The sequence below is a fragment of the Coffea arabica genome, chromosome 4e, assembly GCF_036785885.1.
Source record: "Coffea arabica cultivar ET-39 chromosome 4e, Coffea Arabica ET-39 HiFi, whole genome shotgun sequence".
NCBI lineage: Eukaryota > Viridiplantae > Streptophyta > Magnoliopsida > Gentianales > Rubiaceae > Coffea > Coffea arabica.
The window spans coordinates 41114706-41137378 of record NC_092317.1 but is presented as its reverse complement, the minus strand read 5'-3'; the positions used below and the strand labels follow the sequence as shown (position 1 = coordinate 41137378).

General features: G+C 38.6%; 1 protein-coding gene and 1 non-coding gene across 3 annotated transcripts; one reads left to right on the top strand and one right to left on the bottom strand.

Annotated features, from left to right (window-relative positions):
• Nucleotides 1-4759: 4759 nt before the first annotated feature.
• Nucleotides 4760-7513, bottom strand: LOC113741478 (UDP-glycosyltransferase 83A1). Of its 2 annotated transcripts, none has more exons than XM_027269010.2 (3): nt 6812-7513; nt 5887-6717; nt 4760-5278 (listed from the first exon to the last, which is right to left on the bottom strand). In XM_027269010.2, the coding sequence occupies exons 1-3, from the start codon at nt 7299-7301 to the stop codon at nt 5190-5192; spliced, it is 1410 nt and encodes a 469-aa protein (XP_027124811.1). In that variant the 5' UTR covers nt 7302-7513; the 3' UTR covers nt 4760-5189. The 2 variants fall into 2 exon arrangements, with proteins under 2 accessions (XP_027124811.1, XP_027124812.1); XM_027269011.2 differs by having other exon boundaries at nt 5808-6717; nt 6812-7511.
• Nucleotides 7514-22030: 14517 nt separating this feature from the next.
• On the top strand, nt 22031-22102 carry TRNAN-AUU (transfer RNA asparagine (anticodon AUU)). The gene has a single exon. It is a non-coding gene; the product is annotated as a tRNA-Asn (tRNA).
• The last annotated feature ends 571 nt before the right edge of the window (nt 22103-22673 follow it).

The following is a 22673-nucleotide window of genomic DNA, read 5'->3' as shown; positions in this document are numbered from 1 at the left end:
CGACTGAGCCCCGGCGAGAGCTAGGCAGGCAGTCCGCTGATACCCTAGGGTTCGCCTTAGGGAGAGGTGGGGCTGTCACATCCAACATATTATTTTTGACGCCTATAAATACCAGTTGTTCCCACCTTGGAAAGTGCACTTAGAGCCCACAGTACAATTTTCCTGACAACTCACTTTCTCTCCTTTCTCTTTCCTCCTTTTTGCTGGATTCATACAATGTTTGCTAGTTTCTATTCCTTCTTGTTTACAAGAAGAAGGCTTGTTCAATCATGGGGAAACATTTCAACTTTCTGAAATAGTTTCTTAGGATAGTGTTATTAAGTACGATTCAAACTTTCTTAAATTATGTCTACAATTTTGTTAGCATTGTTCAGACCTTTTTCCAACATTATATACCTCATAATAAAATTGTATTCTTATCAAAAATCATTCCACGTATAATGTTTTATATATATATATATATATAAATATATATATCATCATCGTAAAACTATAATATCATACACACCACGTTAGTATATGTAGTATAACTATAGCATATGATATACGTTTGCATATACATTAAAAAAGGAACACATTACATACGGTAATTGCACTCTTATTCATCAAATATAGTAAAACCCTATTTTTTTTTTTGGCAATAAACCCCATATTTGGGGGAGGGTAGCCATCCCAAATTTTATTGAAATATAAGGTACAATGAGGGGGCAAAAAGCCTAACCTCAATGTTGTTTATAAAATCTAACCGAGGGAAATTGAACTTGATCTAATTTAATCTAATCGAACTTTTGACATTAGATGGTAATAAGTTCAGCGAAAAAGTAGTAGAACCATGTCTGGTGCTAGCTAGCTAGCTTCGAAAGTGCATCAGTAGTTGAGTTTGCCTCGCAGAAGATGTGCTTGAATTTGTAGTTCTTGTGGTGTGCTCAACAGTAAAATTCTATTTCTATGCATCAATTACCATATTTTTATATATAATATGAGTCTATAAAAATAAATTTGTCATTATGCGTAAGTATAGTAGTGAACATTGTACATTGTCAAGTCATGTTTGATATATAAATATACTAAAAATTACACTATATAATATATTTATATTCGTAGTCTTATTTAAGTATAGAAAACACTTATCTGAGCATATTGGAAGCATTTGCAACTAAGTTGGTTAAGTATAAATGTACCTTTTAAACAATTATGACACAACAATAAACATTACATGACTCATTTTAAAGATATAAATGTGTTATAGTCACATGGAATTCTTTTGAAAATAATGCAATTATGTATATTTTGGCAGGCAAAAAACCCTAGCAACCACTATACTATCTAGATCACACACTTTTAGCCACTCAACTATTTTTTTATTCAAAATGGCTACTCAATTCATAAATGTATATATTGGTCGCTATTCCATCCAAATTCGTAGTTAACCCTAACGGAAGGAGTGCACATGCCAAAAGCATGGGTAAATTCATCCCAGTGTGATGAAAATCTTAAATCCTACACGATCACTAAATTATTCAAACAATATACATTTAGTCACTCAACTATTTTTTGTTTCACATTGACTTCTCAATTCACCAAATTGTATATTTGTGGTCCTTTAATCAATGTCATTATATTTACTATTTTCATTTAGTTTTAGGGTTCATGGAATTAAATCACAAGAACTTCATTATATGATTTACATATTTTGCCAATACTTGTAAATTAGAATATATAAAGCCAACTCTTATAGATTCTAATTTTTTTTTCTACTATTGAAAAATCTAAGCCTCTAGATGCACAAAAAAAAACCTAAAAAAATTGACCATTTAAGACCAAAATCTCGAATTAGGTGAAAAATGAAAAACTTATGAGGAAAATCGATAGAATTACAACTAATATACCACTTTGCTAAGTGAATGGGCAATTTGAAACGAAAAATCTTTTATTGGCAAAAAATATATAAATTGAATGGTTTAGTGGCTAAAATATTTTGCCTATGATTGGACGAAATTGCTATTGTTTTTTTGGTATGTGAATGAAACTCATTCTATAAGAATTAACAGAAACATTTGACGGAATGATTATTAGTATACCAATTTTAGAGTTTAGTGACCACATTGACCAAAAAAAAAAAATATTCGAGTAGCCCAAAATGTACAATCAAAATAGTTTAATGGCCAATAGAATTTTTTTACCCTATTTGGGTCTGGTCATAACATTGCTCAAAATTTCCTAATTTCAAGATTTTGTTCTTGAAAACAGTATTCACTATTTTCATTACCGATTCCGAATTGAATTCCGAATCAAACTTGAATGCTGTTCACCTAAATTCAAAATTGAATAGGTTTAAAAATTTTAGGGGTCAAATGACTACATCTATTGATTTCAGCGTACCCAATTTGTAATATTTTAGGTTGGAGAATATGTGCTGAATCTCACCACTACCTAGAAGAATATTCTTCTGGTTTATTTAAAAAAGAAAAAGGTATATTCTTGGGCGGCGGCCGACGGAGGGCTCAGCAGTTGGTCCCGTCACTTGACTAGGGCAATTCCAATTTGGCTTTTCCGCTGTAGTTTCTTACACATGGTTCATGAAAAGTCAATAGACAATTGGATGATTACTTGCTAGTCTTTTGATAGAAACACTCCATTTTTTGTTAGTTTTTTATTACTTTCCAATTAATTGAAATAAATTAACACTCCATTTTTGAAAACTATCAATTTATAGTTTATATAAGCTATTACTGAACTAGATACAATTTTTTTTTATTATCACAATGCATGTAAAAATAGTAAAACAAGTTTCGATATTTGAAGTAACCTGGAAGAGTAAAGGTAGATGGACGATTTTGTGGGTGTTTCTCTACTCTACATGATTCTTATTAGTTGTTTTTGAGATTCTTTCAAAGGGATGATTAGACCTTACAACTTACAAGCTTACTTTTGTCCAATTCAAATGGGTTCATATAATTCTTATAACTTTTGACGTAAATTTGTACAATTTGAGTGGAAATTTAAATTTGTCATCTCGTACAATTAAATTAGTGATTACACCAGAATTCTATAAGGGTCTGTTTGATAACATAAAAAAGTGCTGAATCTGAATTTTTTCAGACATTCAGATGTTTTGAGTGTTTGATAAATGAAAATCCATTTGCTGAACTTGTTAAGTAGTGCTGAACTTGTGTGTATTTTTTTCAGCATAAGAATCCTAACTGAATGCTTAATTCTGACAGAAATCAATAGAATTACTTCAATTACCTTATCTTATCTACCAAATCTACCATTGTTTGTTAATTATGTTCAAAATTCTTATCTAATTAAACTATCTAATATTCTCTATCTAATGATTTTTTATTTCTTTTTTCTCCCTTTTGAATGATTTTCACATCTTCTCCATACTCCACATATAATACATTTCATCTTTTATATTAATTTGATTTAAAAATAAATATTATCATTTTCATACCTAACATTTTTAGCTAATTAAATCATAGGTTCTATTTCTTTTTTGGATGAAAAGATATAAGGGCAAATTTGTCAAATTTAACTTATTAAGCATTCAGTTATAAATGTTTATCAAATAGTACAAATAGGTTTAACATTAAAATTCAGACATTCATATATTTATTTTCAGTACTTAAAATTCAGCAAATTAATTGTTTCAGTATTCAGAATTCAGAATTCAGAATTCAGAATTTAGATTCAATTTTATCAAACGAAACCTAAGTTTATACCAAATATAATAAGAATTACATGAATCAGAATTATACGAACCAATTTGAGCTGGATAGTAAAAAATTTGCGAGGCCCCTAATCCTCAAGAGGACAGGAAAGAATGGCTATAGCTCACGTTAAACAGAGTTCTTAAACTAAAACATTTGGCAATTGCTCCAAAAAACAATTTTGGCAATTGTACTTTGTCACAAGTAATAGTTGCATTGTTAAGAGTTTCCAAACTAAAATTTAGCCAGTAGTATTTTTTCAATCCTTAGAAGGGAGCTAACAGTAGTTATCCAGAGGGTAATTAGTACTATGGGACAGAGTGTAAATGAGCAAGGTTGAATTAGAGTAGCTTACTACTTGAGTTTTAATTTCAACTACAATCCTTTATATCAATCCTGAGCTAAGCTTTTCGTGCTCATAGAATTTTGTCTTGAACTTGACTTACTTATAAATTTAATATAGCCAACTTCAATTGAGCTTAATCAAGCTCTCACTCAAATTTACGTAAAAGAAATAAATAATTTATATTTTGTAAACAAGGGATACAATAGGATTTCATAATAACAAATATTAAACATTTTAAACAAATGCATATTTTTCAACTAAGCTTGAAATTAAACTTCATATATATAGTGTCAAGTTTGAGCTGAAGGTTGAATTTTGATCGAGCTAACTCGCGAATATATTGAGTACGTGTCATTTTAGTAACGGGGGACTTAGTAAGATGATTCAAAAAGCACACAATTTTAAATTAAAGGAAATGAAGGAAGAGACTTTTATTTTGTCTTGGAGGACTGGACTATCATTAGTCAACATAAAGTTCAGATACCAACAAAACTGAAAAATGGAAATGAAACAGAAAAAATATTAAGGAGCCTTCTCAATCTTTTTTTTTTTTTTTTTCGAAACGATAAATACTTGTATTACTTGACAAGAACTTTACAGGTGTGAGCAAAGGCTCGATTGAACTTTACAAGCGGCGATTTTACCACTAAGAAAACCAAAGTTCCTCATCCAAAATAATGCCTAAGGCATGAATGCTAAGTTTGGAGCTTAGTTGAGTCTTATCTTTTCTAACTAGGCAAAAGGAGCACATATGAAACAAATCTCTTAGTTGAATAATGTCATCAACCACAGTAGCTAGTCGAATGTCACTTACTCTGTTTGTGCGGATATAGTTGAGGAGTTGAGGACTTTGCACTTGGAATATCACTTCCGTTAGTAGCTCTGCGGCATCCTTACACATTGCCAATTTAAGTGCAATTGCTTCATCCACCAGGTTTGATCCTGAACTTCTAGCCCGTATCGCCCAACCTCGGTGGAATCCTTGATCACCTTGTCTCAGACTTATTCCAATGCCTAGGCCATGATTGGCCATATCTGAAGTCACTCCAATCCTCACTTCCACTGTCCCATGTTCTGAGTGTAACTGCGGTATTTGTTGATGAAGAACTGATGTTTCCTCTGTGCTCTTCCTAGTTTCTTTTATATCTAGTTCCACCATCTCTAACCATTCCTGGTGCGCCTTTTGTATTGTCTTCCAAGGAAGGAGCCTTCTCAATCACTAAAAGGATTTTTAAAAAAATTAGTATGGAAAGAACGAGATTTAAGAAGTGGGGAGCGGGAAGGAACATTTGAACTCAAAACCTTTACCTCCTGCACTAAAAAAATTTAGTCTTCAATAATAACCTTAGAATCAATTGTAGTAATAAATTTATAATGACATTTATATTTAGATGACTTGTAGCACGAGCAATACAAAATTCTTCTCAAACAATTTCTTAGGTTTTTTAGAAACGTTGCTATATTCACTCACCCCGTAATCATTTATAAGATAACTAATCAAGCTTGGAAATGGTTTCAGTTTTCCACCTCAATGCATCACCCATGGCTGAATTTCATTTGAATCTTAGATAGAACCCACAAAAGATTAAGCAAAGTAAAACAGAGAAGGGAAGATTCTGAACAATTACCATAGCCATTTGATTTTGCAACAATTAGAAATCGATCTCATTATGCCAGCCTAAAATACACGTTAAAAAACTAAGTCAAGCCACAAGTACTGATGACTGGCCTGGACGGCAAAGCACTACCTTCAAGTAGAAAATGACAAAAATTTTCAACTCCTCAGATGATCAATGAACTTCTTGAAATTTTCAAAAGAAGATCCACCTTTGCTGAGACATTTCTGACACAAATCCTTCCGCTTGGATGCATTTATTCTGATGTTATCATCACAAATTCCCTGTTGTATTTTTGTGCTAATTTCAGTCCTTGATCTGATACCATCTTCACCAGGATTTACTTTCAAACCAACCTTCCAGATATCACAAATGTACTTCTGGTTGTAGAACTGATCCGCAAAATAAGGCCAACACAAAAATGGGACCCCAAGACTTGCTCCTTCCATTGTCGAGTTCCATCCACAATGGGTTAGGAAAACAGCAATAGATGGATGAGCTAACACATTTTCTTGAGGTGCCCACTCGACAATTTTCCCACGATCAGCGACTCTCTCCAGGAAACCATCAGGATAGGCAACAGGTGATCCATTAGCAAGGTCTGATCGAACAACCCACAGAAATGGCTGTCCTGATAGCTCAAGACCCAAAGCAATTTCATCAAATTGCTGTTGACTGAAAACTGCTATACTACCAAAAGCAACATAAACAACTGAGCCGGCTTCTTGTCCGTCTAGCCAGCTTAAGCAAGAGGTATCCTCCAGCCAAAAGCTTCCAGTAGAGGCAGAATTTTCAGTAGTTGTCAGAAATGGCCCAACAGGAAGAATGTTCGGGACCAAGTCACAAGCTTGTGAGTGAAGTTCGTAAGATGCATTGCAGAGAATCCACTTTACGTGCTGAGCTGTTGGACGGATAACCAGTCCCATATCAAAAAACAGTTTTTGTAATTTTTGCTCACCGGGGAAATGCCAAGGTAATTCAGAACAGTTCCAAGCTGGAATTTCTTCAGAAATACTTGCTTGATCATTTTCTACTATATTTCCTGCAGGCATGTGGAAACTGACAACATCTTCAATAAATAAAAAATATAATTACAAAAGAACAAATGGCAAAAAGCTACAATCAGCTTCCCCTACCGTTCATATCCAGAACTCCATCTTCAATAAGCTTAGGAACATGACAGAAGAAGGCCAAACCTGCTGGTGAGCCAGTCCAAAAGGCAGCCTGTTTAATGCCTAAATCTTGAACAACATCTAATAGCCACCCAATTGTTGCCCCAACTAGGACAAACCTGATAGGCTCGTCCTCGTTTGAATCATTAGTCCTTTGAATCAAGTCCTTCAAATTGCCAGGCATGGTTCTTTGAAAACACTCTGTGAACTTGAAGATGTCTTTTCGATCATCTTCCTGCCCTACTCCATCAGGGACTGATACTAGTGTGACACCTCCAATTTCCTCATTTTTGCTATCTGACATCGCTGCAACGACTTTTGAATGTATGATCTCGGTGTTAACAAACGTGACCTTGATTCCCTGACTAGCAATTTGGTGCGACAACTTCAAGAGCGGCCTGACATGACCTTGGGCTGGGGGCGCCACCACCATGACATGTGGCCGCCGGGCCATAATGAACTTAAGCACTTCTCCTCTTGTCAATGTTCAACTCAACTGTACTAATATGGTGTGGCTGAAAGTTCTGATGGAGTTCTACATTCTTCTATCCATGGAGTTATTCTCAGTTGATTCAACTCTTCCAATTATTTTTTGGTTTACACTTTGTTTCAACACAATTGTCATCTGTCAATTCGTCTTCAGTGAGTAATCATTGCTGCCCTTCTAGAAGGTATGTGTAAAATAATTGCATCTAGTCCAATTAGACGGTGTACTGGTGTTCTGTCTGTGGAACAATTTTCTCCGATAGCGGCCGGATATAAGTGCAATGGGTCCCATTAAGCGAAGATGGTAACTCCTTCCGATCACGTCAACTTTTTTACTTTTATAAAAAAGTAAATTTCATTAACAAATTGCTAAAACTTATCTAACACGAATTGATCTACATCATAATCTTAATGGCAGGTTAAAAATACACTAAAAATTATAGATACAATAGATCCTAAAAAAAAATCTAAAAAATACAAAGTTGCCTTCTAACAGAAATAAATTATTGCAGTTCCCTTTTGTTCATGTTGCAATCACTAAACCTACTAATCAAGGGTCTTAAGTTCCTATCTGTCGAAATAAATCTAAAATCTATAAAGATTTCACATCTGACAATCAGATTTGAAATAAATTCAAATCTAATAATAAAAAAACACAAAATCTCCATAGAAATTCCTAGGAGAACAAAAATTCGTATTAAGAATCCTTAAGAGAAATAGAAAACACCCACAAGAAAATTTAGGAGAGACTTTATCAGAAAAATAAAATAAAATGAAACGAAATTCATGGCCTCCCTCCCTAAGGAAGGCCTTTGAAAAGAGGAGAACAGTTAGAGAGAAATTGGAGAAGTAGAGAGAAGTTCTTGAATCATAATTACGAAGAAAAAAGTTCTACGATCGATATGAGGTAGTTATATTTGAGAATTTACATTAGTGCATCAATAATTCTATGATCGAAAAAAGGGTTGCCTGTTTTGGAAAGAAGAAGCGACTAGGGTTTTCCTTGGTCATGGTTGCAACGGCAGCCCTTCCCCCGCTGGATGAAGGGCCTGCACCTCTGGCCACCAAGTCGTTTGTGAACATCCTCCGACAGCACCCGCGGCCGTCGCCGGCACCAGGCCAAAGCGTCGTTCGGTCCCTTCTCCTGGATCAAAGTTCCATTGTAAAGAAGGCCACCACTCAAAAGGGCAAGCCAGCGGTATTTTTCTCTAAAGCAGAAGTGCAGGAACTCTTGAAACCGTTCCAGCACACTCTAGTAGGGAAATTCTCAAAGGGAAGGCCGAATATGGAAGCGCTACGCAGAGAGTTCAAGGCTGTCGGCTTCAAAGGTGAGTACTCCATTGGCTTGCTTGATCCCTGCCATGTTCTACTTCGTTTCGCTGGAGAAGAGGAATACCTGCGCTGCTGGCTGCGTGGGATATGGCACTTTCAAGGGTTTCCAATGCGGGTTCTCAAATGGACGCCCCTTTTCTCTATTGAGGTAGAATCGCCGGTGGTTCCCATCTAGGTCTCGCTCTCACGTTTGCCTGTTCACTTCTTCAGCAAGGGTCCTTTATTTTCCATTGCTCGGCTCATTAGGGAGCCCCTAAAACTTGATGCGTCTACTGCCTCCTTAACCCGACCTGGTGTGGCCAGATTCTGCGTCGAAGTTAACCTCTAGGAGGAGTTGCCGGACAAGGTTTGGATTGGCAATGGCCACCCAGGGTTCTGGCAGCACGTTGAGTATGAAAATCTTCCCGCCTACTGCTTCTTTGGTCACAAGATAGGCCATGATGAAGCCAACTGCTGCAATAATCCAGAGGGGATTCAAGGGCAGCCGCAATGTCAACCCATCAAGCAAGCTGAAACCCAGCAGGTCTGGAAGGCCAAGCCTATGATGCAACAAGCAGAAGAGATAGCAGGACCAACCTTAATCATGGAGCACCAGCCGCATGCAACTGAAAAAGCCGCACCAGCAGTGACAGTGCTGTGCACATCCCAGGCAATGGCGAATGGAGCTGGGAGTCTGCAAGACATCTATGCAGGACCAAGGGCACTAGCTGTTGGGCTCGCTGCTGCTGCTGAAGCATGCCAGGATAGCGTTCCAATTGGGGACTCCCGCGAGAACAATAGCTTGGAGGGCTTAGCTGGAGCAAACCTTACGGAACGCATACTTGATGACCAGTGCCTGTTGCCAAAGCAAGTCTCTCTCCGACACGGAGGAGCCATACCCAGAGAAGCCTAGGCATATACTGTTGAATGAGCTTTCGAGTTTCAAGGAGCGAATGGATACCAATCCGAGACAGCCACACTGTGACCAAGCGAGGTAGGAAACGCAGTTTCCTCAATTTGCCCAAAACAATTATCACTAGACAGTTGGTAAAGGAAGCTGCACCCGCTTTACCCCTCCTCTTTTTTAATGCTTAACACACTTATCTAGAACATACGAGGCGTGGCTGGCTGTGTGTCAGTCAGAGGCCTGAAAACTAATAGGTATGCACTCAATCTTCTTCCTAGTGATTATAGAACCAATGGTAGATGTGGCTCGGCTCGAAGAATTTCGGTTAAAGTTTGGTTTTCACCTTGCGCTAAGTAATATAAGTAACAAAATCTGAGTGTTATGGAGGCCAGAATTCGCAGTAAATGTGTTGCTAAATTCGGAGCAATTTCTCCATGTAGCAATCACACGTGTCATGGTCGAGTGAGGTTTGTTGTTTCTTTGTATACACTAAATGCACAACAACTGAAAGACGTGGCCTTTGGAATGATTTATTGAACATATCGGGGAACCTGGGGTCTAAGCCATGGATTGTGGGGGGGTTTAATGTGATAACATCTGAAGATGAGTACTTGGGGCGCACACCACATGATCGAGCAGTAATGAATGATTTTGCTGAGTGCATTTCCAACTGTGGATTGAAAACTATAGCAGTGAGCGGGAGCTGATTCACTTGAACAGGTGTTCGCCAAGGACGTCGTGTATGGAGGCGGCTGGATAGAGTCTTGATGAACGTAGCATGGCAGAGGCAATTCCCAGTTTCAGAGATCCAGCACCAAAACTGGACGGCCTCCGATCATACCCCGTTGCTCCTGCGGTTTGATGTTGAAAGGCAAACGCGATCAGGAGCTTTCAAGTTCCAACACATGTGGGTCAAACATTCGGACTTTATGGGAGTAGTGGAGCAAAGCTGGAACTAGCCTCTGGAAGGCTATGGCATGTTTCTCCTGGCGCAAAAGTTGAAATGACTGAAGAAGGTACTAAGCGATTGGAATAAGTCCGTTTTTGGGAATGTCTTTGAGAATATAGCGCGGGCTGAAGAGGAGGTCCGGCAACAAGAGCTACGACTGGAAGAGGAGGATAATGAAGCAACACGGATGCAATGGAGTCAGGCTAGGGCCAATTGCTAAAGTGTCTGGCAGACGAGGAAATCTTTTGGAGACAAAAGGCTAGGGTCAAATGGCTGAAAGAAGGGGAGGCTAACACGTGATTTTTTCATGCTAAGCTGCTAGACAAGCATGCAAAACTCTCAATCCGCCGGATCAAAAACTCACAAGGTACTTATGTTGAGGATGACTAGGCCATTGGAGCAGAGGCTGTGTCCTTTTTCACAGACCTAATGTCCACTACCCCACCCTCGACCGAACTCGCCGCTGCACGCTTGTTACAAAACCTCCTCGTAATTGTGTCCCAGCAACAAAATGACCGGCTTTTGCGCGAGCTCACCTCAGAGGAAGTCAAGCAAGCGGTGTTTCAACTGGACGGGCATAGTGCGCCGGGGATAAACGGGTTTACAGGGGTTTTCTTCACACAATGTTGGGGTCTTGTTGGCGAAGAAGTGTACCAAGCGGCTCGGGAGTTTATGTGTGGGGTGCCAGTTCCGAAGAGCATTGAAACCACCCTGCTTACCTTAATCCCAAAGAAAGATGCACCTTAGACCTTCTCGAATTTTAGGCCGATAAGTTTATGCACTTTTGTCAGCAAGGTTTTTACCCGAATTCTATGCAATAATTAAAACCGATCCTGCCTTCTATTATATCACTGGAGCAGTCCACTTTCGTCCAGGACAGGGACATATCAGATAACATATTGTTGGTTCAGGAGTTGGTAGGAGCAATTGACAAGCGGCTCCGTAGCTACAATGCCATTTTCAAGCTTGACATGATGAAAGCCTTCGACCGGGTATCCTGGGGTTTCTTATCCAAGCTCCTCCTCCAATTCAATTTTCACCATCGGTTCGTGAACATGGTGCTGAATAACTTGACTTCGTCCTGGTTCTCTATACTAGTAAATGGGACACCGCATGGTTTCTTCCAGCCTTCCAGAGGATTAAAGCAAGGTGGCCTCCTCTCCCCATTCTTGTTTATCTTAGTGTCTGAGGCACTTAGTCGGGCTTTAATTAATTTGGTGGAATCGAGCGCCATCCGAAACTATGCTCAACCAAGGGGCACCATACCGGTGTCTCATTTGTCATTTGCAGATGATATAATCATTTTCACCAAAGGGGATCAGAGGTCGGTGAAAGCTCTTCTGTATTTTTTAGAGATATATCAAGAAGGCTCCGGCCAATTGATTAACAAAGATAAGAGTTTCTACGTGACCTCATCCAGATGCCCCCTTCTAGAGAGCAACTTATATCTCGGTTGACAGGCTTTTGACGTCAGAGGCTGCCCTTCTTGTATTTGGGCTGCCGGATATTCAAAGGCCGAAGCAAAAAGGAATATTACCAGCACCTGGTGCTGAAAATGCAAGCAAAGCTCGCGGGCTGGAAGAAGAAATTTGCTATCTGCCGGGGGTCGCTTAGTACTAATACGTCATGTTTTAGCAGCGATACCACTATACACCTTCACCGTTTTGGACCCATCGTAGTGTGTTTTGCAGCAAATGGAGCGAATCATGTCCAGATTTTTTTGGGGGGAGGTGGAGGGTCGGGAGAAACAGCATTGGCGAGATTGGAGTAGTATATATGTTGCCCAACGGAGCAGAATGGGCTGGGTATCAATACACTTGGGAATGTGCTGCGGGCCTTTGGATACAAATTGTGGTGGAAGTTTCAAACCAGAACCTCTCTCTGGGCTCGCTACATGATTACCAAATATGTGACAAGGGACCAGCATGTCACTGGTGCTCCGCTAAAACCCACAAGCTCGCGAATTTGGAGAAGACTAGTCGCCAGTCGGAGTTTTATGGAGGCGAACATGCAGCTGCTCGTCCGAGAGGGAAAGGCATCCTTTTGGTTTGACAATTGGTTAGGATCTGGTCCCTTAGCCACGGAGAAGGTGATACGAACGTCGTCAACCTTGTGAGAAAACCCGTAAAAGATTAGCTTCAGGATCGACAAGAGGACACTAAGTTTGGAGCGGATGACCTCAAGCCGTTAATCACGTGGTTAACAAATCTTGGTATAATGATAGAAGACGCCACAACCTATTACGATTCTAGATTAATAAGTCACGAACACCTAGAAAAATTCTAAGGTATTCAAAAAACCTTGGAGAAACCAAGAAAACTCTCAAAATCTGATTTATTGATTGAATGCTGTGAGAACCTTAGAATTTTCACATTTTCGTGGCCTATTGTTTATTCTCCTTTTCCCTTTTAAAGTGAAAATTTGTTAACTAATCGTTTTAAATAAAGAAAGGCCTTGTTGTTACGTGTATTTGTGTGTGAGATATGTATATGTGTGTATGTGTTCGAAGTATGGTTGAGCGCGGCAATCGAATTCGGAAAGAGGAAAAACATTTTTTGAAAAAAGGAAAGGGCCAAATCCGGCCGCAAATCCGGCCAGATCTTGGCCAGATTGTTGGCCGGATTACTTGAGCTTTTTGAAAAAAAAATAGTTTCGCCTCTGGCCTGAATCCGGCCAGATTCCGGCCGGATTGTGACGTGGCACAGGCGGCCACCAACTTTGACCGCCTGTTTCCTTCTCTTTTTAAACTGTTTTGGGGCCAAAATATCTTCATTTGCTCCCTTGTTCAGCCGTGGCTTTGAGAGAAAAACAAGAAAAGCTCTTCATTTTCCAACTTCAATTTTTACTTGAATCTTGATATTTCACCGTTGGATTTTCAAACCGCTACGTACAAGTGTTAGCTAAGGGGGAATAGAGGTCTTGGTGGAGTTGTTTTTGGAAGTGAAGGTCTAAGTTCCTACCTTTCTTGAGTTGCAAGGTGAGTTGCTAAGGAAGTTCTTGTTTTGTTTTAATAATGGTTAATTGGTGGATTATGAAGGTTAAAGATGCTATATTGTGGATGATTTCATGGTTTTAGGTCAAGTTGGACCATTTTCTAATTTATTGGGGATTTTTCTAATTTTATATGATAGTCATGGATTGGCTTTGATTTGATAACTTTAATTGGTGGTAAATGGAACTTTTATGCGTTAATTGCGGTTGTTTATGGAAAATTTCCGCTTGTGGTGTGAATTTCCGGTTCTAGGGTTTCCATTGGGGGATTTTCTATGGTTGGCTTTTGAGTCTCTAAATGGCTTTGATTGAGGGGTTTTGTGCCCTAATTCGACATGTTTTATTACCTATGGACCATATGTGTGAATGTAATTAATGGTATGAGAATGGGCTTTTTATTTGTAGGGTGAAAGTGAAGGGAATTAGGGGAAATGCTGTCTGTTCCTTTTCTTGTCTTGTAAATGAGTTAAAGTGGTTTTTGCAAATGTGTTTTGTGTCGAGTTGAATGTATTTCCTTGAAAATTGCATCGGTTCTTTCAAAAGGTGTTCGAGGGCTAAGTTTCTATTTGAACTTGTATATATCCGTTTGGCAAATAATGTGACCGTTTTACCATTCCAAAACATAATACCTCTTCGATTTGAAACGCCAAATGTTTACTTACTCCGTACCCAAAAGAAAGAGGTATGAATTAGGGTTTTATCGGCCGAGTTAGGGTTTAATCGGCCACAAGTGAACTACTTCCAAGTAAGGTTTTAAGAGTCCTCCTTTTCCATATGATTTTCATCAAAACCCTTGTTATATAACCTCTACTTGAATATATAGTGACTTTTAGCCACACAAACGATTTTTTACGATTCTGAAAGAATATTTCCTTAGCCTATCTATTTGTCTTTTGATTTGTCGTTGGTCAAATATTTTCCATTGGAATTCTATAAGCCTTTTGAGCTTGGTTTCACGATTGATTTTGAAACCCTAGTTATTTTCGTCCATGGGTCCAAAAACCCTCTTTTTACTTGAAAGTCATCTTTACACGTTTTACTCATAATTAGTCGGGTTTCTTCGTTTCCCCTTAAATGTTTTGCTCGATAAATTGTAATATTCTTTCTCATTGAATCTTAGGTTTCCTCGGTGACTAAGGGTTTGGTCCGGAGGACTATTTTGGACGTTGTTTTGCGTAAATAGGTGAGTGTTCCTTGTTTGTTATGTTTCTTGATTATATGGCTTGTATGAATGATTGATAACGTGTTAAATGCTTTCAATGATTGTCAAAAATGAGTTTTCTAGGCGAATATGTACTTTATCTCACTCGACCTAAATGATTGTGACATTTTCAATGATTGAACGATTGGAACGTTACTTGTGCATGAATGTAAGCCATTTGGCTGAACTGGGCCCTGCCCCTTCGTTACCGATCGATTCGAGCCAGAAACGGTTTTGGTCGGCGATATGGTGACCCTGGGTGAACGTTTGGTATACTCGAGTATTACCTTGAATTCTGGTGGAGCCTGGCCAATGTCCGGGAAGGGGTGAATGAAATGAATGAACGAACGAGGGTTTTACTTACAAAAATACATTTTCAAATGATTGGAGGAATAAGGGGAATGACAGGAGAATGAATGAACGAACGAACGAATGAATGGCTCCCTGTGAGCCCGTATCCTTTTAATGAATGTGTTATTAATGTTTTTCATTGTAAATGTTACTTGAATTATTGATATGCTATATTTAATGTATTGGATGGACAGTTGCTTATGTGTTCGGAACCTCACTGAGCTTTTAGCTCACCCCTTTAGTTTTGTTTTCCTTAACAGGGGGATGCGAGCAAGGACGAGAGCCCAGTGTAGATTTGCTTAGTCTAGTTTTTGTTTTGTAATGGTTCTCGCCCTAGTGCTTGGCACGGGCTGGTTGTATGAGAGCTGAGGACCTTTGTATTTGAGTTATATTTCTTTTGAGATAGAAATGTTTATGAGTTTATGTTTAAGTTTGGAATTGTTATTCCGATTGTTTTGTGGATTTTATCGTCTTTTCTTATAGTGACTGACTGAGTCTCGGCGAGAGTTGTGCAGGCGGTCCGCCGAACTCTTTGGTTCGCCTTAGGGGGAGGTGGGGCTGTCACAAATGTCTAAAACCGTTGGAAGTGTGGGCTATTTATAGCCTTACATAGAGATGAAAAACTAAATAATGTGGAACTAGTCTAGAATTGTGGGTTTGACTAAGACTAAGAATTGTAGGCTTGACTATTTCCATAAGACTAAGAATTGTGGGTTTGACCGAATCTTATGAGGTCATCCCTTAGGTAAATAAAGCAAGGCTATGGACCATTAAACCCTTATTACAATGACTTAACTAAAACAGCAAATGTGACTAGAGAAGGGTCACACATGGTTCTCTTTGACGTGCACCACATGGATGAATTTCATTCCTTCATGCTCAAGTCTCTCAATGACCTTGGGGATAATTTCTTGGCTTTGTATTTCACGAACAAGCCCTTGGAATTCCTCCCTCATCTTCTTAGCTCGTGCTCAAGTCACGGGTCCTAGGGGAACTCGATGAGTCATCAATGGTATCTCTTGGTTCGTATCATCCCCCTCCTTTTGAAAAGGATTGTCCTCAAATCAACTTCATCGTCTGCAAGAAAAGGAGATAGATCAAAGACATTGAATGTAGCGCTCACATTGTACTCACCGGGTAGGTCTAGTTTGTAAGCATTGTCATTGATGCGCTTGATGACTTGAAATGGTCCATCTCCTCGGGAAAATAATTTATTGCGCCTTTGGACTGGGAACCTTTCCTTGCATAGATGTAACCACACCCAGTCACCAGGTTCAAACACAATGCGTTGGCGTCCCTTGTTAACCCGTTGAGCAATTTGGTCCATCATTCGCTCAATGTTTAGGCGTACCTGCTCATGTAATTTCTTGACAAAATCTGTTCGTTTAGCACCATTCATGTTAATGTGCTCAAAAGAAAGTAAAGGTGATAAGTCTAGCGGTCACGAGTCCTTGGAGTTCCTCCCTCATCTTCTTAGCTCGTGCTCGAGTCACGAATTCCTCAATGACCTTAGAATTCGTGCATCAAATAGGAAGACTAATCCTTGTTTCCAAAGGATTAAAGAAGAAAAGTCAGCCTTGGGTTTTCAAAATAGTTCCACCGCAACACAAATTTCTTTTCCATTCGGATTCCATCTTTGCAACTATTGGGGAATTTCTGTCCAATCATTAATTCTGGAAATTTTCGTGCATCATTAGGTCAGTTTTAAGTGTCATTCTGAATCCTCTAAGTATCCATTTACCTATCAAAACACTGACCAGAAATGCAGCAACCAGTAGCTCAAAATTCCAGTTACAAGTAGAGTTTTGTCTAGAATCCTTAAAATTCAACTTTGAGTCATTCATTGAGTCGTGGTCAGTCCCTTCATCATTTTTTCTTTTCGTTCAAAGTGCTACAATCTTGTGACCTTGGTTGGTAAGTCGAACCACACTAGAGGGAGTTCTAACTTCTTCAAGGAGTTGACCGAGGAGCCTTGAAAACACCTTGGTGAGTTCATTAGAGTGTTCAAACATGAGAGCGAGAGTAAACACATGAGGAAGTGTGCGAGGTAAACTTTGCTTCTTTCCATTATTATTATTATTATTTTTACCCTATACTTCACCATGGCTAACGATGGGGGAGCAAGCTCCCAAGTTTTTGATCTTAAACTTTTCACAGACGCAATCAAAGGCGAATTGGGACGTATGATGGACCAAAAACTTGAACTAATGCACCAACGCATTGACAGCTTAGAGTTGTCTCATGGAAGTTCCAAGGGTAGCATTGGAAAGGCTTATGCACATGAATCTAGCGACTCTGACTCGAACAACAACTATGAGCATAAGCAAGGTAGGTCCAAGCTAGATGCTAGGCCTTCAAGTGACCACATTCCGGGCATAAAGATGAAAATTCCGCCCTTCCAAGGACGATCAGACCCCGATGCCTACTTAGAGTGGGAGAAACAGATTGAACTTGTCTTCAACTGCAATGCTTACTCGGAAGAGCAAAAGGTCAAGTTGACCGTGGTCGAATTCACCGACTACGCCGTTGTGTGGTGGGATCAATTCTCCGCTAGTCGAAGAAGGAGTCGTGAACCTACCATACAAACTTCGACGGAGCTAAGACGACTAATGAGGAAGCGTTTCGTACCAAGTCACTACTACTATGACTTGTACCAAAAGTTTCAAACCCTCAACCAATGAGCACGAAGTGTCGAGGACTATCACACGGAAATGAAAATACTCATGCTACGGGCAAACATCATGGAGGATCGAGAAGTAACAATGGCACGCTTCTTGAACGGACTAAGGCCCGAAATCACTGACCAAGTGGAGTTACACCACTATGTGGAACTTGGGGACTTGGTGGAGAAGGCCATCAAGATTGAAAGGAGAATTAAGAGGAGGGGTTCAATTCGGAGTTATTCCAACTTTTCACCCTCTTATCTCCTAACAACACCACCAAAGAAGAAGGATAAAGGGCCGAGTAATTCCACTCCTTCAAGACCGAGGTCGGATATGACTAAGTAGGAGTCTAAGGCAACACCAAAGACTGCCATTGAGTCGAGCATGGGGCGAAATCGAGATACTAGATGCTTCATATGCCAAGGCCGAGGGCATATTGCTAGCCAATGCCCGAACCAACGCACCATGATCATCTTACCCAATGGTGAGTTTCTCACCGATAATGAAGATGACAAGAAAGAGTTGCCATTCCTCGAGAAAGAAGAGGAAGCATTGCCTGTCGATGAACGAGTTGGACTTGTTGTTAGACGAGCCTTAGCAACCCAAGTGAAAGCCGCCGACCATGCACAAAGAGAGAACATTTTCTACACCTATTGCTATATCAAAGGCAAGGTATATAATTTGATCATAGATGGAGGTAGTTGTGCTAACGTCGCTAGTGCCTTGATGGTGGAGAAACTATCACTACCCACTCTACGACATCCAACACCTTATCGTTTGCAATGGTTGAACGATAGTGGGGATGTTTGTGTGACCAAGCAAATCCAAGTACCTTTCCGAATTGGAAAGTATGAGGACATGGTGTTATGCAACGTGGTCCCTATGCAAGCATGTCACATACTATTGGAGAGACTATGGCAATTCAACAAAGAAGTTACATTCAATGGCATTACCAATAAATATTCCTTCAAGCAAGGCAAGAAGAGGATTGTGCTTGTGCCACTCACTCCTATCCAAGTTCGTGAAGATCAAGAAAGCTTGATCAAGGAGAGTGAGCTCGAGAATGAGAAGAAAAAAATAGAAAAAGCCGAGAGCTTAACAGAAAATGATAAGGTCGAGAAAATTGAGAGGAAAAAGACATATGGTGAGCCGGCCAAAATTGAAAAGAGAGAGAAAAGGCAAACTCTATTAATAAAAGCCAATGTAGTAAGAAAACCTTTTAGTGTTAATAGACCCATCTTTGTACTTTTGTGCAAAGAGGTGTTGATTGTTACAAGTGATCTTACTAATACTCTACCATCTAGTATTGTCTCTCTTTTGCAAGATTATGAGGATGTCTTCCCCGATGAGATTCCAAATGGACTACCACCAATAAGGGGAATTGAGCATCAAATTGACTTGGTTCCAGGTGCCCCATTTCCTAACAGACCAGCCTACAAAATGGGACCAGATGAGACAAAGGAGCTCCAACGCCAAATCAAAGAGCTTCTAACAAAGGGATGGACACGAGAAAGCTTGAGCCTTGTGGACTGGATTGGAGGAGAAGTTCTTGAAGAAAAATTGTCAAAACAGGCTCAATATGAAGAAGCATTTATTTCGCTTCACTTATGGTCCCGGCACAACTCTAAGTGATCACATCACTAATTTCAATCAGTTAATCACTGATCTGATGAATTTAGATGTGACATTTGAAGATGAAGATTTGGCTCTCATGAAGATTTGATTCTATATCATATATTTCTAATTCTAATAAGGAATGATTAGTTCTAACGAATGAGACATTCTCCGTTTTCATTCACAAAGATGTAATGTTGTAATGTAAAGTAAATAAATTGTAAAGGCGAAAATTAAGACAAAAAAAAAATGAATCAACTGTTCAGCTATTCAAAATTGCATTGGAAAGCTGTCAGGGAGATATATATATATCTATATATATCTAAGATATTTGTTCATCTATATTGAATTGGGGATACAAAAATGATAAAATCATAGTGGACTGGACCAAATGAGGGTTTCCTATAGAAGATAGATAAGAAAAAAAAAACTTTTTCAAGATAGGAATTGGTATCTAATGCATTCAACGATTTCAGTATAAAATAATGGAAAGAAAAAAAGCAACGACATCACAATGAAATTTTAATCTTAAACCAAAAGGAAGGGGATATGACGAAATCGGTAGATGCAACGGATTTAATTGAATTGAGCCTTGGTATGGAAACCGACTAAGTGATAACTTTCAAATTTAGAGAAACCCTGAAATTAATAAAAAGGGGCAATCCTGAGCCAAATCCCGTTTTTTGAAACCAAAGGTTTAGAAAGTGAAAAAAGGATAGGTGCAGAGACTCAACAGAAGTTGTTCTAACAAATGGAGTTGGCTACATTAGTAGAGAAATCTTTCCATCTAAAATTCCAAAAGGATAAAGTGAAGGATAAACATATATACGTATTGAATACTATATCAAATGATGAATGACAACTCAATTGAATCTGTATTTTTTATATAAAAATGGAAGAATTGGTGTGAATAGATTCCACGTTGAAGAAAGAATTGAATATTCGTTGATCAAATGATTCATTCCATAGTCTGATAAATCTTTTCAAGAATTGATTAATTGGATGAGAATAAAGATAGAGTCCTGATCTACATGTCATTAATTATGTCGGCAACAATGAAATTTATAGTAAGAGGAAAATCCGTTGACTTTAAAAAACGTGAGGGTTCAAGTCCCTCTATCGCTGAAAAACGTATTTGATCCCCAATAGCTAGAGACAAAAGATTCATATGAGAAAACATAAGTAAATGAGTCTCCGCTTGGGCTTTCAAAGATAAAGGTACATGAACATTCATTTGATTCCCATCAAATCTACATTGAATCCCTCACAAACTAATGGAAGTAAACAGATAGCACGCCCTTCTGCTAAAACGGGTTGGAATGCCTGTATGCCTAATCTATGCAGGGTGGGTGTTCTATTCAGCAATATGGGATGCCCCTACATAACTTTATGAGACAAAGATAGGCTATCAAGAATGTAGAGTAGGTAGGATAGGCAATTGGTCATATTTGGTACTGCTTCTTTGATCACAGCAACAATAACATCACCAATATGAGCATATCGACGATTGCTAGCTCCTATGATTCAAATACACATCAATTCTCGAGCCCCGCTGTTATTTGTTACATTTAAATGGATTTGATGTTGCATCATATCAATTTGAAATCTATTCTTTCAATGCAAAGGACAAAGAAAAAAAGAAATATTCTTTGTCTAAAATAAAAAAATTACAATTTTCCAAGACTCATTTCTATTGGTTCTATTATATTTATCCTTTTTCTCGAAATAATGAATTGAGTCCGTATAGACATTTTGGATGTTGCTATTGAAATAGCTCTTCTAGCTATATGTTCTGTTACTCTACCCATTTCATAAAGTATTCGACCCGATTTAACAATAGCTACCGAATATTCAGGGGATCCTTTCCCTGAACCCATATGTGTCTCGGCAGGTCTTGCTATGATCGGTTTGTCTAGAAATATACGTACCCATATTTTTCCACCACGACGTACATTTTGTGTCATTGCTCATTGGCTTGCTTCTATCTGTCTAGATGTGGTCCAAGTGGGTTCAAGTGCCTGAAGAGCAAATTTACCGAAACATATATGATTCCCCAGATAAGATATTCCTTTCATTCTTCGTGTATGTTGTTTATGGAATCTGGTTCTTTTGGGGTTATAGTTGATGGTTCTTTCTGAATTACATCTCTACTACATAACATAATAGATCGATATGAACATCATGAGCTATCCCATAATAAAACCAGTTATTGTTGATACCTTCTTCTTGGTTCCTTCTTCCATAACCCGAGCTTGGAGAATGAAGAGATAAGAAGGCCCTATGGAGAATGTGGTCAGAAATCCACAATAGAGTCCGACCACAATGATCGAATTGATTATCTTCGTGTATAAGGATACTAGATTACCTAGTACATAAGATTGAAAAATCATCACAAACCTCTCTTATTTCTTTTCTATTGCAATTTCCGGATTATTATATGATGATTTTTGAACTTTCCATATATAGAAAAGAAATATATACTAGAAATGAAATCTATTATGTCAATGACACCAAAGGGATATTAAATGAATGGAATTGGTGTATGGATGGAATATAATGAAATAGAGCCAATTTGAGTTTTCCTCTGAAATGAGGCATGGAAGGGAGCTACTACAAAGAAATTCCGGGGGTTATGAAGGAAGCTTCTAGCTCATATTGGTCATGGGTTAAGAACAAGAATTGAACTCTATGAGATCTAATATCCCATTGTTCCTCAGTAGCTCAGTGGTAGAGCAGTCGGTTATTAACCAATTGGTCGTAGGTTCGAATCCTACTTGGGGAGATTTAATTTATTCAGAATAAAGGGGTTCACTTTGTCCGTTAAAAGTAGGTAATTATGTGACGACCCCATCTCTCCCAAGGGCGTACCCTAAGGTATCAGTAGGCCGCCTGCCCAACTCTCGTCAGGACTCGTTAACAAACCACAAAAACAAATCCAATACCCAATCTTACCGCAAAATACGTTAAATACAACTAATACATACAGTTGTCTATTGAAGCAACTTAAAATACAAAAGAGGGTTTAAGCTTACAATTCACATTCAAAATAATGAAGTACCCTAATCACTTAGTCTAACTAAAACAAAAGCTAAGTGCTAATTCCCCGAATCACGAACCAACCCTACTAACGAAAACAAAAGAAAAGGCATGAGCTTGCACCCAATGAGGTCTAAGAAAAACATGCAATTTAACAAAGCAATTAGTTCACATATTTAAGCTACAAGAAACATAAACAAGAGATATCATATAAGCATATCAATAAAATAAAAAAAATCGATATGTACATCAGTAAGGATACTGAGCACTGGCAACAACTCGATCAAGTAGTAATTCAAGTGGTTGACACTTCATCA

Coding starts and splice junctions, on each gene's coding strand:
- LOC113741478 (XM_027269010.2), bottom strand. CDS start 7,301: ATGGCCCGGCGGCCACATGTCATGGTGGTGGCGCCCCCAGCCCAAGGT. Junction 6,718..6,811: donor TGGAGTTCTGGATATGAACG/GTAGGGGAAGCT, acceptor ACATGCCTGCAG/GAAATATAGTAGAAAATGAT. Junction 5,279..5,886: donor TCAGAAATGTCTCAGCAAAG/GTGGATCTTCTT, acceptor AAATCCTTTTAG/TGATTGAGAAGGCTCCTTCC.